At 44.3% G+C, this 17,345-nt stretch overlaps 1 protein-coding gene across 1 annotated transcript; it reads right to left on the reverse strand.

Annotated features, from left to right (window-relative positions):
• Positions 1-1,335: 1,335 nt before the first annotated feature.
• On the reverse strand, positions 1,336-10,473 carry LOC104988784 (pregnancy-associated glycoprotein 1-like). Its single transcript, XM_010840235.1, has 9 exons — positions 10,377-10,473; positions 9,054-9,201; positions 7,961-8,078; positions 7,744-7,862; positions 6,370-6,563; positions 5,328-5,444; positions 3,517-3,658; positions 3,331-3,429; positions 1,336-1,643 (listed from the first exon to the last, which is right to left on the reverse strand). The coding sequence occupies exons 1-9, from the start codon at positions 10,427-10,429 to the stop codon at positions 1,494-1,496; spliced, it is 1,140 nt and encodes a 379-aa protein (XP_010838537.1). The 5' UTR covers positions 10,430-10,473; the 3' UTR covers positions 1,336-1,493.
• Positions 10,474-17,345: the final 6,872 nt, after the last annotated feature.

Below are 17,345 nucleotides of genomic sequence, written 5' to 3' on the forward strand. Positions count from 1 at the left end.
CGAATGTATACAGAGGTCTTAGGGGTGTTACATCATCTTCTGGCCAGGGGGACCTGCTGACAATTTACGACCCTCTCCTTGTGACAGGGGTCAGTCAATCAGGACACTTATTTCTCCAGGGCTGATTATTCTCAAAACAGACGCCACCCAAATAAAGTTACATTCCTACAGGGTGACGGTGTAGTGGGTTTTAGTTAAGGAAAGAATTTACTTAGCCTAAGGTCTAACGTGATTAATATCAAAGGTTAATACTTATTTCTTCTATATATTCATTAATGTGTGTAAGGGCAGGGGATGTGGAGACTTAGCAACAAACGTTGGCTCAACAAATGAAAAACACTTCACCAACACAATTTCTAATTAGCCCACTATACTTATAGTTTTCTAACTTCTCTAAAGAACCTGTTTTTAGAGGGTTTAAAGCATCTCGTGCCTCTCACGGTTGGGAGGCTGTGAGCCCGATGAGCCTGTCAGGCAGGCTAGAGAACCTTCAGAGGAGTTTGTAGGTTAAAACACTCTTGTCACACCCAAGAGTTTTTATTGACTGGAGCTCTAGGTTAACTCCTTCTCCGAAAGAGGTGGTGGGGGACAGCCCCCCGTAAAGTCAGAGGTGTAGGTAAGAGCACAAAGTAGTAAAGTAGGCAGGCTCTGGTTATGGGGGTAGACGCTCGAGGATTTCCAGGGGGACTCCTGAGGCTCGATCCCGCCTTTGCGTATGTCGAGCCTCCTTCCTCATGACCTTTGCCATGGGCGGAGTACCTCACTCTGGCCCCCAACAACTATCCTTGGGGCTGCCTCTCCACATCTTCAGTCATGTAGTTCTGGAGGAAACTGACAATCATGTGTGCTGCTGTGTCAGGCCAATGACCATGTAAAGCCAATCATAGGACCCCATGGCCCTGCCAGGATGGCTGATCTAGGGCTGTACATGTGCACTGAGATACATCATTCAGAGAATACCCTTGAACTCTAATGGCTCCAAGCTTCTTTCTTTACTAGGAAATGCCTTCAGGATATAATACCCTAGGACAGGTAGCTTGGACTCCCTCATTAGGTGTAGAAGCCTTAAGGAAGAAATTTGTCATGCTAAGACCATCAAAGAAGAGGGAAGGGAAAGGCCGAGAGAGAGAAAGAGAGAACTGATGACTTCTGATTTATTGGGTCCAGTCACAGAGATCTTTGTATTTGCTCTGAGTCTTGTGTCCTGGATTCCCAGAATCATTTCAATGAGTCTCCCTTTTCCTTGAGGGCAGGTGGAGGTGGGCTCCTCTCAATTTTGATTCAGACTTGGTTCTAGATACTTCAATCCCAGACACAAACAGAGGCAACCATTTGTTTCAGCACCATTAAGAGTGATACCCTTTATTCTTTACTGAGAATAGGGTGTGCAGACCACCAAACACAGTTCACCAGCATCCTGGGCAACAGTGCCCAAAGTGTGAGTGAGTGTGTGTTAGGAGCGGCCTCATTGATTCCTGAGCCACTCCAAGCATTTATACTGCCCTTGCCAGGCCAATCCTATCATTTCCTCGATCAAAGACTGAGAAATACCGCCTCAGGAAGACGTCACCCAGGATCCAGAACTCTTTAGGTAGACTCAATCGGTGCTCTTTAAAGGCAGTATAGCAGTGGCCTCTAGAATCCTGGGGGAATCAGAGACATACACCAGTCAGCGTGAGCCCTTACCAGTGACTCCCCCCAATATCCAGACCCAGCACAATTCTTTGTTTTATCTCCCTCTTTTGGTAAGTATCAAGGGGTTTTCTCAGCAGCCGGGGATATGAGAGTTCATCCAAAATCAAAGAGGTCCAAGACATGAGGTTGCCATGAGGAAGGATGTAGGGTAGGGGAGGAGTGGTAGTTCAGAAACAGAGGAATGAAAAACAACAAAGTCCCACTGTAGAGCACAAGAAACTATATTCAACATTCAGTGATAAATCACATGAAAAAGAATAAGAAAATATATTTTTTATGTGTATAACTGAGTCACATTGCTGTGCAGCAGAACTTAATGCCACAATGAAGATTAGCCACGTTTCAATATAATTTTTTTTGAAAAGAACAAGTGTGTCCATAGCTCTCCTCACTCCCTGTTTCTTTCCTTCTGACTCTTGCTCCTTGTTTTCTCTGCAGAGAATGCTGGTTCTCCTTCTGCGTCCCCACAATCTGTACTTTATTTAAAAAAACTTTATTTTGTATTGGAGTATAGCTGATTAACAATATTCTGAGTTTCAGGTGGACAGTAAAGGGACTCAACCATATGTATCCAGGTATCCTGGTCCCAAAGACACCCCTCCCATCCAGGCTGTCATATAACTGAGTGGAGTTCCCTGTGCTACACAGCAACTCATTGTTGGTTATCCATCTTAAATAGAGCAGTGCCCACAACATGTTCTTGAAGCTTTAACTCAGGAAATCTGCGAAGCTTCCTTCAGCCCACACTCACCCTCTCTGGCCACTCCAGGCTTGGTTGGGTTAACTACTCTTGTTTCCCATTTGCACTGGTCAGTCTGTAGCCCTCATCACCCCTAGTAAGTCCCCAGTGTCCCAGTGCAGATCATCTTGAGATGCCATTTGCATGGAATCCAGTGCAGTTTTGCCTAGAATCAAGCAACTCTCCATATGGCTCAATGAGTTTGTGGTTTTAGAATTCCTGAAATTCCCTCTCTTCCTCAAAGCCTTCTTTGAGCCCATCAGCCTGCTCTGAACTCCCGCAGGGAGCTGACATGAAGCCTCCACCCTGTGCCGGGGCAGAGGAGTCACTCTGCACCCAGTATTCACCTTAGTATCCAACCTCCCCACAGAGGGGTATCCCAACTCACAAAGGAGGCACCTGGCCGGAGCAAGGGAAAATACAGCCGAGAACTAGGCTGACCATGTAATTTATCATCCAAACCAGGAAAACTTTGAGAAGGGAAGGGAGCCTGTTAACTTATGCTGGGACATCACACTGGGACTATCCCCAGATATTCTCCTTGTAACATGGCCCATTTCAGGGACTGCTAGTGCTGAATTTCATGTTCATGCACCTAAGGGTTCAGATTGAATTGAAGCTCTTTGAGGACTGAGAATCTTAGTGTTCCCCTCTCCCTGACTCCCACCATGCCATATGGTGTGGCCTCTCCACATTTATTTCAGGAAGATCAGTGTCCCACACGGCCATTTACTCTGAAGTGATTGGTTTTGTGGGAGTCACTGGCCCAGCCACCGGGTTCAGCAGCATCTGCAATGGTTTGACATGGCCTCCAGAGGGCGCCCTCCTCCAAGCAGCACCCCAAGGGTTCCTGCAAGCTCCAGTTTGAGAACTAACCCTCAGTATTGTCCTCTCACCTTGAGGATGTAGGCTCGAGCTGGCAGTCGGTAGTTGATGCTGTTGATGGTGAAGATAATAGACGGCAGGGTACTGACCGCAGAACATGAAACATAATACTATTAAAGAGAGAGGGTGAGAGGTTGGCCCTGGTGATACTTGTTGTGTGTGAAGACTGGGAGTGACCCTGGGGCATGACCCTTCACCTTGGAACCCCGTGGCGTGGCGCCGATGAGCTTCTGTATGTTATCGACCAGTGGTTTTGGGCCATCAATCAATGGTGCCCCGGTGTCCACAAGGGCCTCGCAGCCTCCAGAACAAGCAATAACCTTTCTTTCAAAGGAGATGCTGAGAAACAATGGAAGAAAGTGGGCATCAGGGTAACTCTGAGCCTCCCCAGAGTTGCCCCCTTCCTGACTGTCTCCTAAACAGCCCTTTGTCTCTTGCCCTCTTTTCCTTTGCTATCGACACAGTACTTTTCTTGACACCCTTGAATGTAGTACTTGAATACACCAGGATTTTTGTACCTTGACACAATCTGGTCTTCCTTCCTAGAAGACTCCACTGCACTTTGACTAGGAAATTTCTCCTCATCTTCCAGATTCCAGCTTAATTTTATTGTTTTTGGGAAGTCTTTCCCCAAGTGTTTATGAGTCTCCTGTCTTAGTCATTCTCTGTACACCCTTCCTCATGTCTGTCGCTGCTACTGCTGCTAACTCACTTCAGTCATATCCGACTCTGTGCGACCTCATAGAGGGCAGCCCACCAGGCTCTGCCATCCCTGGGATTGTCCAGGCAAGAGTACTGGAGTGAGTTGCCATTGCCTTCTCCTCCTCATGTCTAGCATGTACCAAAGTCATAATTCACTATGTAGGCGAGTCACTTCATGTACATCTGCCTTCTTAGATGTGAGGGCGAGTTTTATTCTCCTTGCCTCCCTAAAGTGCCTGTCACACAGTGGATGCCCAAAGCTTGTCTGTTCAATGAGTGAATGAAAACTTAGAAAACAATAAGTAACCTCCAGAGAGCTGTATCTTTTGGGGAACAAATAACGGGTCACACACAGAGTGAAGATGGAGATTCGCAGGGGCAGCATATTCTCACAGTAGGGGGAGAGAGGGCCTTCTCTGGGAGAGGGTGTCTCCCAGCACTGCTTCTACAACCAGCTCAAACCCTGAGACCCTGGCCAGGAAATACATGACTAGCCCATAGAAACTTCAAATGACAGGTCAGCTTTTGTCTGACAGTCTTGCACAGAATCCTATCAATTATGCCTCTTGTCCTCAGGTCACTCCTGGATCCCACCTTCCTGATCCTCTGTAATAGCCCCTGTCCCACTGTGTGCCCAAGAATTTGGTGTGTCTTTTCTATTAGTTGCTTTCATGTCTTAACACTGCAGGCAACCACTCTCCACTGCTGGATAGCTGCTCCCTAAGAAGACCAGTTTTCCCCATTTTCTCAGGACTGTCCCTGTTTTTTAACTGACATTTATCTGTACTGAGAATTTCCTATGTCCTAAGTAGCCCTGGACAGTCGGTCGTCTTATCGTAACTCTGTTCAGGCTGGAGATATTCTCCCTGATCCTCTGTTCACCACACTGTAGAGTTCTCTAACCATACTCCCCCACCTCAAAAGGAAGTGGGTGCAGCCTTCTCCCAGCTACACAGACCTCTCTGGTGCCTTTTAGGACCCTGATTAGAGCCATGCTCAGATTATGAACCCATGAGTTGTTTGTGTATTTATGTGCTTGTCTATTTGTTTGTATGTGTGTTTGCATGTTTTTTTGTGTGTGCTTGTGTGTCTCTGACTAGTTATGCATGTTTTTATGTGTTGCTGTGTATGTTTTTATGTGTCTGCTTGTGTGTTTCCATGTTTCTGTGTGTCTGTCTGTGTCATTGTGGGTGGTGTATATGTCTGTGTGACTGTGTGTCTGAGAATGCATTTGTGTGTTTCTGCCTGTGTCCATGTACAGTAGCGGGAGCATCACTTGGGCTGACCCTCAGAGGGAGAGGCTTACCGGTCCATGTGTACAATCCAGCCACCCGCTTGGATCAATGGTACCCACTTGAGCTCTCCCTTGTAGTAGCGGTGGTCCACCCCACCAAACATCACCACACTGCCCTCCCGCTTGTCTCTGTAGAGAGAAGAGAGGGGGGGATCCTTGGAGGACAGTAATAACAGAACTGTCTGAGAGCTGTGCTTGTCTACCCATCAAGGCCCTAATAAGGTCCCCAGGTACAGATGCAAAAATCGAGTCTAGGAGAGATTGAGATCCAGACTAAGGTCTGTTACAGGCTAATGAGTGGCACAGAGGAGGTTAAAAGCTGAATCACTTGGCTGGGCTCTGCCTACTATGTCTTCTGAAGATGCCCTGGACCTCCAGCGACCTGAGTGCTTAGACACCCTCAGAGGACAGGGTGCTGAAGTGTTTTGGCTTTCCCCTTGTCCACCTTGTTATTTTTCAGGAAAATCAAGGCCTGGGAGTTCTAAGGGTGTGGGTTCAGGTCACCCAGAATTGGCTCCAATGGCCTGTGATCTCTACTGTCAAAAGGACCCCAAACTCAGAAGGGACTCCACTTCTGCTCTCCCTGTCTTGAAGTGTCTCATATTTCTTAAACAAGGGGTCCCACACTTTTGTGTCCCACACTTTCATTTCTCACTGGCTCCTACAAATTGGGTAGCTGGTCCTGGGCTCCCAGTGAAATGCTAATGAGGAAGGAAAGATATCCACCATCCTTCTCCTTCCTTCCTTATCAAATTCATAAGCAAATCCTAATGCCTTTTCCTTCAACTTGTTTCCTGTCGCCTTCCATTAGCCTTCCTCATCACTCATCCCCCTAGACCAAGTCGCTGGTCTTGAGCCCAGGAGTAGGCTTGTGTTCCAATAAACTTTTATTTATAAAAGCCAGGGGTAAATCCAGGCAGGGTTCTGGGTCCATAGTTATCCTGGGTTAGATTATCTCTCAGGATACTTCTTTATCAAGTGTTCTATAATTTTTGTGTAACTGAAAGCATCTTACAGCTAATTTGGTGAAATGGATTGTCCATTTCAAACTTACTTGCTGAAGTAGAAGGCAAAAACAGGCTCAGAAATGGCACCTTGATTCTTCAGCTTGTCAAAGATGGGGATTGCTCCAGAAGAGGATATGTTGGGGTAGTTCAAGCCCAAGACGCCATCAAAAGGCATATCCTTAAACCCGTATTCTGCCGTGCTTAGACCAAACGGCTGGTCAGTGCTTACAAGGTCCCCAATCTGTGGGAAAGAAGAGTGTTCCCACTTACAGATACCTGAAGTGGGGCTAGGACTGGGCTGGGATGCATTGCCATTAGGTCCTCAGAGAAGAATTGAGGTTGGGCTCTGTCTTTGGTGGCTGACAGACAGTGAGATCAAGCTGGAAGGGGAATTTGGGTTCCATTTGAGAGAGGCTATGAATTTTATAACATCTGCCACTCTGAAAAATACCACCTGAGTGAGTCATTTTGGCCTCGTGGCTTCTGTAGAGGTGGGACAACCAAGAGTCAGGCCAGGTCCCATTCATGCCACCTTATGGACAAAACAATCGAGAGCAAGATGGCCTTCTCTGGCATCACTGTGACCTAATGACAGGAATGGACTGCATTCTCTGTAATGTACTGTGGATTCTGCATCTGTCCAGGAAGACAGAAGCCGAAAACACAATCTTGCTTGCAGGGTTCTATGAAATTACTGCCCGCAGAAATCACTTTTGGGGAATTGTGTATATTCCTGTGAGGTGTATGAGAGAGAAAAGAGGGAACATAACTACTCAAGTATTTGGGGGGAGGCAGGCCATAGGTTTATTAGACTCTCAAGGGTCCTCTAGAGTGAGAATTCATTTATCAGGCACCTTGACTTCTCAGACCCCCAGTTTCCGACTCTGGATACCTGAAGCCCTTGACTGCTCCCAGGGTCCTCAGATCAGTTTTATCCTGTCCACAGAAACCCACGGTAACTTCAGTCCTGAAAAGCCAGCCTAGCTCCACCTTTAACCACATGTGTACCCTCCGCAAGGACCTTGCTGTCTGTACCTCAGTTCCCTCATATGTCTCATGAGCTAATCAGAGTAACTGCTGTGTGTGGTTGTTGCAGGATTAAACCAGTTATCACCTGAAAGTGCCTGGAACAGTGTGTGAATATAAAAGTGGGTGCTTTTATCCTTTCTTCTCGCTCCCAGCAAAATGAACCTTAAACTGCTCATGGGCAGAGGAGCTGCAAGTCCACACCTCAAACCACTCTCTGGGTTAGCTAATCTGTTTACTCGTGTGTCACCACGGATACTGCCTCCCCAGAGACATGATCCTGTGGATAAGATGGCCAATATCTATGGGAGTTAGGCTAGGAAGGGTCCTGCCAGATGGTCCTGAATCTGGTCACTCCCTAGCCAGTCCTGACTCAGCATATGTTATACTGTTACCCGAACTGTGTCATGAGCAACAACTCCTTTCATTCTCCCAGATCCATAGGTGATCCTGAAGGTCTTATTGGTAGGCCGGAAGGTGGAAGACTGAAGATGTCTGAACCTAACGTGTGTAGCTGCAGACACAAGAGATGAGTGTCATCAGGTGCCAAGGATGGAAACAGGGTGGCAGGGCAAGTGAAGGATGGTCCGGGTATGAGGTATCTGTACTCACAACAGGCTGGACTGGTGCAAAAGTCGGATGGCACCCACAAGTCAGATGAGCCTGTGTCAAAGACAACCTGGAATTCCTGAGGGGGTGTTCCAATGGTGATTCTACCCACATAGACCAACTACAGAGAGAAGGAGGGAGTGGGTTAGTACAGAACTGGCTACCTTCTATTCCCAAGCTGCTGACTCCCTCTGGGTGTCACATATCTCTTGAGATCACTTTCTAACCACTGTGCACCTCACAGACTTTGGTCACAGAGGTATCTGCACTTGATATATTTTTCCTGTGCTACATTGTATGCAGGATATTGACTCTATGACCAGGCGTTGAAGTGGTTCCTCCTGCATGGAAAGCCCAGAGGCATAACCACTGGGCCTCCAGGACCGCTGGACACCCAGGGAAGTCCTGGTGCCTTCGTTTGAGAAGCTCTGTAGTCTCTTCAAACCCAGCCTTAGCACTCACGTCTCCAGGAGGTCCTTCTTGATCAACCCCAGCCACTCCCTCCAAACTCAGACCGCAATCAATCAACACCACACAGGTGATCCTTTCATTTGACATGTATTTACCCTTTGCCTATCTCTCAGGCTGGCATGGGCATTCTTGAAGACAAAATAAGCCCTTTGTCTAATCTAAAAACAGTAACCACACTGATTCTTATGGCCATACATGGAATACAGGTTCAGTAACTTTTTAGTGCTGTCGTTCTTGCATCTATGGAAACTGAATTCCTCTGCCTGGGGATTCACAATTGCTCTGCAGTTGGTACTACCTTTTGATCACTGATGGCTCACTCTTCATCTGTAACTGAGTGGCTCACTTAGTTCAGAAGGAACAATCACCCTCAAACAAATGACACATCTTTGACACAGAAATGGATATTTACCTGCCACCTGGTAATTGCCAGACCCAGTCACCAAGACCAACAGTTGAGTATGAGAGTGCCTTCTCCTCTGATTGGGGGTCCCTGTTTTCCAGTGTCTCTGCCTCCTGCAGGAACCCCATCCCCATCATCCCACCAGGTACCTCCAGATGAGCCCCAGTGCTAGGCTAGAGCAACAGGGGGCGCTGTGGAGCACCATCCTCCCAAAATACTCACATCCCTGATGTTTCTCAGTGGGTGAGTTAGATTTGAGCCACGAAAAGAAATCTGGGACAGTCTGTAAGCACGTTCCTTCAGGAAATTGTTCAGCATATTTTTTTCACTAAGGATTTTTCTCATGGTCTTCACTCTCCTTAGAGGTATTCTTTCACCGAGCATTTGACAAAGAAAACAAAGAAGAAGTCACAATTAGCTGTCTGTGTTAAGATATAACTGTCATTGTAATGGCCCTCTGTATTTTTTAATCATTTTTATGAGACACATTATTATCAGAACTTTATGCATTTATCATGGCAAAGATATAGATTGAATACAGGTTCTGTTCTGCAATCTTGGGTGAGCCATATGACCATGTGGTGTCTCAGTATCCCCTTCGGTAAAATGGTAGAATATAACAATACAAACCCTCCAAATAGGATATCTTGGGGATAAGTGAAGTGATGGATAGAAAGTGAAAGTGAAGTCACTTAGTGGTGTCTGACTCTTTGTGACCACATGGACTGTAGCCTACTAGGCTCCTCCATCCATGGGATTTTCCTGGGGAGAATACTGGAGAGGATTGCCATTTCCCTCTCCAGGGGATCTTCCAGTCTCAACAGTGACAGCCATTAGTATTGCTGTTGCCATCCCACTCATTCCTTCTCAAAGAATCTCAAGGAAGGAGGTAGAAGGGGGGCTCATCCTCTTTTACAAGGGAGCAATTTGAAATGCAAGAGGTTTCTGAGTTGGCTGTGGTCACACTGCTTGTCAGATATAAAACAGTGTATCTTTCTCCAAGTTGACAGAGAAGAGAGAATTGAAAGAAGAGTCCAAGATATAGCAAACAAGTAAGGGAATTCAGAGGCTTGAGAAGGAAGGACAAGTCAAATGAAAAATTAAAAGCAAACAACACAAAGAGAAATACACTCCAAGTGACTTCCAAAGAGATGGAGAGATAAGTGACAGTGACACAGAGATGCAGACATAGGCATATACACACTGAAGTAGATAGGGACAATAGAGGACATGTTGAATAAAATGTAGAAAGTGCTATTCCACAGGACCACATGGACATCTGCATAGACTGTACACTGAACAGTTACAAGGAGTTGCATTTTCAATAGGTCATGACATGACTGGACCCCAAGATTTGTGCAACCCAACCAAGACCTTAGGATCCACAGTTCCTATAGCAAGTTGCTTATCAATAAGTAAGATTTGAGCTATAAGACTCTTAGGGAAATATTCCATTCCCTTCTAAACCTGATGGGTGGAAGAATAATCAGATGAAAAGGAAAATCCGAGAAAGGAATATGATGCAAATTACAGTCCCATACTTACTTGACTATGCACTCTGAGAAGGCCACCAGCCCAAGGACCACAAGCCACTTCATGCTTCTTTCCTGGCTCCAGGTACTCAGGGAAGGTTGGGTTCTTAGCATATAGTGGTGACCAGGAACCCCTAGTTATATATGCTCTGACCTACCCGAGTTTTCCCCTTTAGGCCACTAAAAGATCTGAAAAAAACAAAAAGCTCTTGATTAAATCTTTACCTTCATCACTGTCCTTGGTCAGTGGCCTTTGAAGCTTCTCAGAATACAGAGAATTGAACTGTAATCTCTTCCTTGAAGCTTGGTTGGAAAATCAAACTGATCTGCATGGACATCTAAGAAGACAGAGAACCTTGCCTACATGGAGAAAAAACTGCTAAGAACACCATGAAAATGGATACTAAGAGCCATGCTCGACATTCGTGGTTTCATGTCATCTTCCTAGCCACTTCATGAGATGTGCAATACTGTCTTCATTGGAGAGGAGATTACTAGGAGGATAAGTTGTCAAATGGCAAAGTGAAGTCTTCAGGGACATCCCAGGGACATACAACTGGCTTTAGGTAGTGGGTCTATTGACAGACATCAGGTTCACCTCTGATGCCAGTCTGCATCAAAGATTTAGGGCAGAGCAATACTTCAACTGCATGGTTTCAGTACTGGAAGAAATGTCATATGCATCCACAAGATATTTTATATCATCCAACAACTGTACAAGGAAAAACTGTGTGCTAGGTTCTGGGTTAAAGGCTTCAAAGTCAAAGTTGATCAAGACAAAGGTAGTCTTTATCTTAAGATATCTATAAGTCTAGTTCTCACAAGCTCATGGCCCTAGGAGGCAGGAGATATGATACTAGGACTAGTGGCCATGTTGGAATCTGGGCAACACAGACTTTACCAGTGGGAGCAGCCTTTTCTCCACTTCACCCATGCTGGAAAGCAGGCAAGTTGGCCATGTTTTCAAGAGAATCAAAGTTTGGATTTTAAGTACAATCTAATGATTTGAATGTTAGCAACTTTTTTTTTTCCCGAAAAAAAAAAAAAAGTGGGAACGAAATCTCCACAGTGATGTGCTGGAATCAGCCTTCAGTCTCTGCATTTTTTTGTTTCTGGCCTAGAGTTGGGAGTGCAGTAGGGACAGAGAGGAATTTAATTCATGTTGGTTGATTTAAAAAGAGACTGATTGGATCCCTGCTTCAGCACGGTGGCCGTGAGGCCTTGGTACGTCCCCTTCAGCCCTTGTTCCCGCACAATCTCCCTGACCCCGTGGAAGAATCCTCGGTATTTGGGGCTGGCAGAGGTCTGGTCATGGATAAATTTCACCTTGATGGTCTCCATGGGGCACACGACCACCATGGCCTCGGCCACTCCAGCGCCCAGGCCGCACAGCAGCCCGCGTGTGCTGTCCAGCCGTCCCTGGGTGTCCCGCATGTGGTTGCTGAGAAATTCAAACGTCCTGAACCCAGTCTCCTCTCAGTTTCTTCAGTTAAGTCAAAACAATGTGTTCCTCCTTCCCCATATATTTTTGCTTGTTAGTGTATTTCTTGAGCTGTTTTCATATTATTTCTTTCCTTTCTGTGAAATGGTTTTTTAAAAAAACTTGGGACCACCAAGTTGTAAAGATGTATGTTTTTACCTGACAGTTATACCACAGGTAGACTGTCCAGTTAAGTTGAGAAGAGTGAACCAATAGCTTGTATTTGTTTTTAAAATTAAATTAATCCTGGATAAGAGTTGCTTTTTTTTTTTTAAGGGGTTAGTCCTTGACCACTAGTTTGATACCATCTCTATTTTGGGTGACCTGTTTCACCAGCAGGCCTGTTACTCTCCTTGACTAACTGTGTTAAGTGCTTATAATGGAATAAATTGCTTTTCTACATAAAAAAAAAAAAGAGAGAGACTGAATGCACATTAAACATGCTGACTCATTGGAAAAGACCCTGATATTAGGAAAGATGGAAGGCAGGAGGAGAAGCAGAAGACAGAGGATGAGATACTTGGATAGCATCACCAAGTCAATGGACATGAGCTTGAGCAAGCTCTGGGAGTTGGTAATGGATAGGGAAGCCTGATGTGCTGCAGTCTATGGCATTGCAAAGAGATGGACACAACTGAAGGACTGAACTGAACTGAACAAACTGAGAACAAAGACTAGTAAATCTAATTGCATCAGGTTGTTGACTAGCTACCTATAACAACACATTACTTAAGTGACTTTAAAATTCAGACTTATGACTCTACATTTAGAGTGGAATATCTTCTAAGGAAAAACAAGAATACTGCCCATGAAAAAGAAAACCAAAAGAAAAAGGGGGGTGCGGTCCTAAGATGTTGGAGGAATAGGATGGGGAAACCACTTTCTCCCTCACAAATTCATCAAAAGAACATTTAAACGCTGAGTAAATTCCACAAAACAACTTCTGAGTGCCGGCAGAGGACATCAGGCACCCAGAAAAGCAGCCCATTGTCTTCTAAAGGAGATATGAAAAAATATAAAAAAAATTTAAAAAGAGACAAAAGAGGTAGAGACAGAGCTCTGTACCTGGAAGGGAGTCTTAAAAAGGGAGAAGTTTCCAAACACCAGGAAACACTCTCACTGGCGAGTCTGTGGCAAGCCTTGGAAGCACAGAGGACAACATAACAGGGAGGGAAAATAAATAAATAATTAAAACCCACAGATTATGAGCCCAATGGTAACTCCCCCAGCAGAGAAGCAGCGCAGATGACTGCACCCACCACTAGCAAGCAGGATCAGGGCAGGGAGGTGCAAGCTGCATTGCTTAGAGTAAGGACCAGGCCTCAATGCCCCGAGGGCAATCTGAGTGAACTAACTTAGGCTAGCAAACCAGACTGTGGGATAGTTACCACACACAAAGCTCTAACCTAAGATCCTACCAGGCCCACACACAGAACAAAGGACTGAACAGAACTAGCCCGCTGCAGACCATCCCCCTCCAGTGACAGGCAGCCAGAGTTGGAAGGGGGCAATCGTAGCCCCAGAAAGGCATTATCTACCAAACTGCAAGCAGGCTTCTTTGCTAACTAAGACTTCTTAGGGTTCTGGACGGTCGACATCCACTTGAGAAGGTCCACCGGTTGTACACCCAAAAAAACCGAGTGGCAGGGACAGGGGAGGCGATAAGTTGCAGTGACTGCACTTGCCAAACACCTCATCACCTGAGCTGCTTGGACCTGGGACTGGCACAAAATGCAGGCCCAACCGAGTCTGTGCCTCTGAGGACTACCCGAGTTCCTGAACCTAAGTGGCTTAGACCTAGGAGGTGCATGCAGCCCAGGGCTGGCCTCGGATGGCAGAGCATCCTACAGCCTGAGCAGTGTGGAAAGGAAGGGCACACGTACCATGAGCGGGGGCAGGCCTAGTGTGGGTGAGGCACTGCAAGCACGTGCCAGTGTTTATTGTTTGCGGCGTCCCTCCCTCCCCACAGCGCGACTGAACAAGTGAGCCTAAAAAAAGTGTCCACCACTGCCCGTCTTGTGTCAAGGCGGAAATCAGACATTGAAGAGACCAGCAAACAGAAGAAGCTATAACAGAAGGAATCACCTTGGAAGCGACAGGTGCAATAGATTAAAATCCTGTAGTTAGTACTGACTACATAGGAAGGGGGCTATAGATCTTGAGAAATATAAGCCGGACCAAGGAACTATCCAAAAATGAACTGACCCCACACTGTCCACAACACCACCAGAGAAAGTCCTAGATATATTTTTACTATTTTTATGACCATTCTTTTATTTTTTTTTAAATTTAAGTCCTCTATTATTCCTTTAATTTTCATTTTTATAACCTACTATTACTTTGCAAAAAAAAAAGACCCTATTTTTTAAAGCAAACTTCATATATATATACACATATATATAATTTTTGTGACTTTGTCTTGTTTTATTTTGTATTTTTCTTCTTATTATTTTCTTTAATATTGCATTTTTGAAAATCAAACCTCTATTCTAGATTTTTAATCTTTGCTTTTTGGTATTTGTTATCATTTTTGTACCTTTGAGAACCCAATCTTCAGTACCCATTTTACTTGGGATCTAGATTACTGGCTTGACTTCTCTCTCTCCCTTTGAACTCTCGTTTTTCTCCAGCAGGTCTCCTCTGTCTCCTTCCTCCACCTAGTCTTCTCTACACAACTCTGTGAATCACCAGTGTGTTCCAGACGATGGAGAACACTTAGGGAACTGATTACTAGCTGGATCTGTCTCTCTCCTTTTGATTTCCCCCCTTTTAACCTCCTGGCCACCTCTGTCTCCTCCCTTTCTCTTCTCTTCTCTGTATAACTCCGTGAACATCTCTGAGTTGTCCAGACTGTGGAGCGCACATAAGGAAGTGATTATTGGCTAGCTTGCTCTCTCCTCTTTTGATTCCACCTCATCTCATTCGGGTCACCTCTAAATCCCTCCTCCCTCTTCTCTTCTCCACATAATTCTGTGAACCTCTCTGGGTGTCCCTCACTGTGGAGAAACTTTTCAACTTTAACATAGATGTTTTATCAACGGTGCTGTATAGAAGGAGAAGTCTTGAGACTACTGTAAAATAAGACTGAAAACCAGAAGCAGGAGGCTTAAGTCCAAATCCTGAGAACACCAGAGAATTCCTGACTCTAGGGAACACTAATCGACAGGAACTCATCAATCACCTCCATACCTACACTGGAACCAAGCACCAACCAAGGGCCAACAAGTTCCAGAGCAAGACATACCACACAAATTCTCCAGCAACACAGGAACACAGCCCTGAGCTTCAATACACAGGCTGCCCAAAGTTAATCCAAAACCACTGACATCTCATAACTCATTACTGGACAGTTCATTGCACTCCAGAGAGAAGAAATCCAGCTCCACCCACCTGAACCCAAAACAAGTTTCCCTAATCAAGAAACGTTGACAAGCCACCTGTACAACCCCATCCACAGCAAGGAAATTCCACAATAAAGAGAACTCCACAAACTGCAAGAATACTGAAAGGCCACCCTAAACTCAGCAATATAAACAAGATGAAGAGACAGAGGAATACCCACCAGGTAAAGGAACAGGATAAATGTCCATCAAACCAACCAAAAGAAGAAGAGATGGGGAATCTACCTGATAAAGAATTCTGAATAATGATCGTGAAAATGATCCAAAATCTTGAAATCAAAATGGAATCACAGATAAATAACCTGGAGACAAGGACTGAGAAGATGCAAGAAAGGTTTAACAAAGAAATTTTTTAAAAGTCAATATATTTTTTAAAAAGAGTCAATATATAATGAATAATGCAATAAATGTGATCAAAAACACTTTGGAGGCTACAAATAGTAGAATAATGGAGGCAGAAGATATGATTAGTGAAGTAGAAGATAGAATGGTAGAAATAAGTGAATCAGGGAGGAAAAAAGAAAAACGAATTAAAAGAAATGAAGACAATCTCAGAGACCTCCAGGACAATAAACACTCCAACATTTAAACCATGGGAGTCCCAGAAGAAGAAGATAATAAGAAAGACCATGAGAAAATACTTGAGGAGATAATAGTTGAAAACTTCCCTAAAATGGGGAAGGAAATAATCACCCAAGTCCAAGAAACCCAGAGTGTCCCAAACAGGATAAACCCAAGGTGAAACACCCCAAGACACATATTAATCAAATTAATAAATATCAAACACAAAGAACAAATATTAAAAGCAGCAAGGGAAAAACAACAAATAACACACAAGGGGATTCCCATAAGGATAACAGCTGATCTTTCAATAGAAAGTCCTCAAGCCAGGAGGGAATGGCAAGACATACTTAAAGCGATGAAAGAAAATAACCTACAGCCCAGAACTGTACCCAGCAAGGATCTCATTCAAATATGAAGGAGAAATCAAAAGCTTTACAGACAAGCAAAGGCTGAGAGAATTCAGAACCACCAAACCAGCTCTCCAACAAATGCTAAAGGATCTTCTCTAGACAGGAAACACCAAAAGGGTGTATAAACTCAAACCCAAAGCAATAAAGTAAATGGCAATGGGATCATACTTATCAATAATTACCTTAAATGTAAATGGGTTGAATGCCCCAACAAAAAGACAAAGACTGGCTGAATCGATATAAAAACAAGACCCCTATATATGTTGTCTAGAACAGACCCAACTCAAAATAGGTGACACATTCAGACTGAAACTGAAGGGCTGGAAAAAGATATTCTATGCAAATAGGAACCAAAAGAAAGCAGGAGTAGCAATCCTCATATCAGATAAAATAGACGTTAAAACAAAGACTGTGAAAAAAGCCAAAGAAGGACACTACATAATGATCAAAGGATCAACCCAAGAAGATATAGTAATTATAAATATATATGCACCCAACATAGGAGCACCACAATATGTAAGACAAACACTAACAAGTATGAAAGGGGAAATTAACAATAATACAATAATAGTGGGAGACTTTAATACCCCACTCATACCTATGGATAGATCAACTAAACAGAAAATTAACAAGGAAACACAAATTTTAAATGATACAATAGACCAGTTAGACCTAATTGATATCTATAGGACATTTCACCTCAAAACAATGAATTTCACCTTTTTCTCAAGCACACACGGAACCTTCTCTGGGATAGATCACATCCTGGGCCATAAATCTAGCCTTGGTAAATTCAAAAAAATTGAAATCATTCCAAGCATCTTTTCTGACCACAATGCAGTAAGATTAGATCTCAATTACAGGAGAAAAAATATTAAAAATTCCAACATATGGAGGCTGAACAACACGCTGCTGAATAACCAACAAATCACAGAAGATGTAAAAAGAGAATATGCATAGAAACAAATGAAAACAAAACAACCCAAAACCTGTGGGACACTGTAAATCAGTGCTAAGGGGAAAGTTCATAGCAATGCAGGCATACCTCAAGAAACAAGAAAAAAGTCAAATAAATAACCTACCTCTACACCTAAAGCAACTAGAAAATGAAGAAATTTAGAACCCCA

This window comes from Bison bison, unplaced genomic scaffold (assembly GCF_000754665.1).
Source record: "Bison bison bison isolate TAMUID 2011002044 unplaced genomic scaffold, Bison_UMD1.0 scf7180017864142, whole genome shotgun sequence".
Lineage (NCBI taxonomy): Eukaryota > Metazoa > Chordata > Mammalia > Artiodactyla > Bovidae > Bison > Bison bison.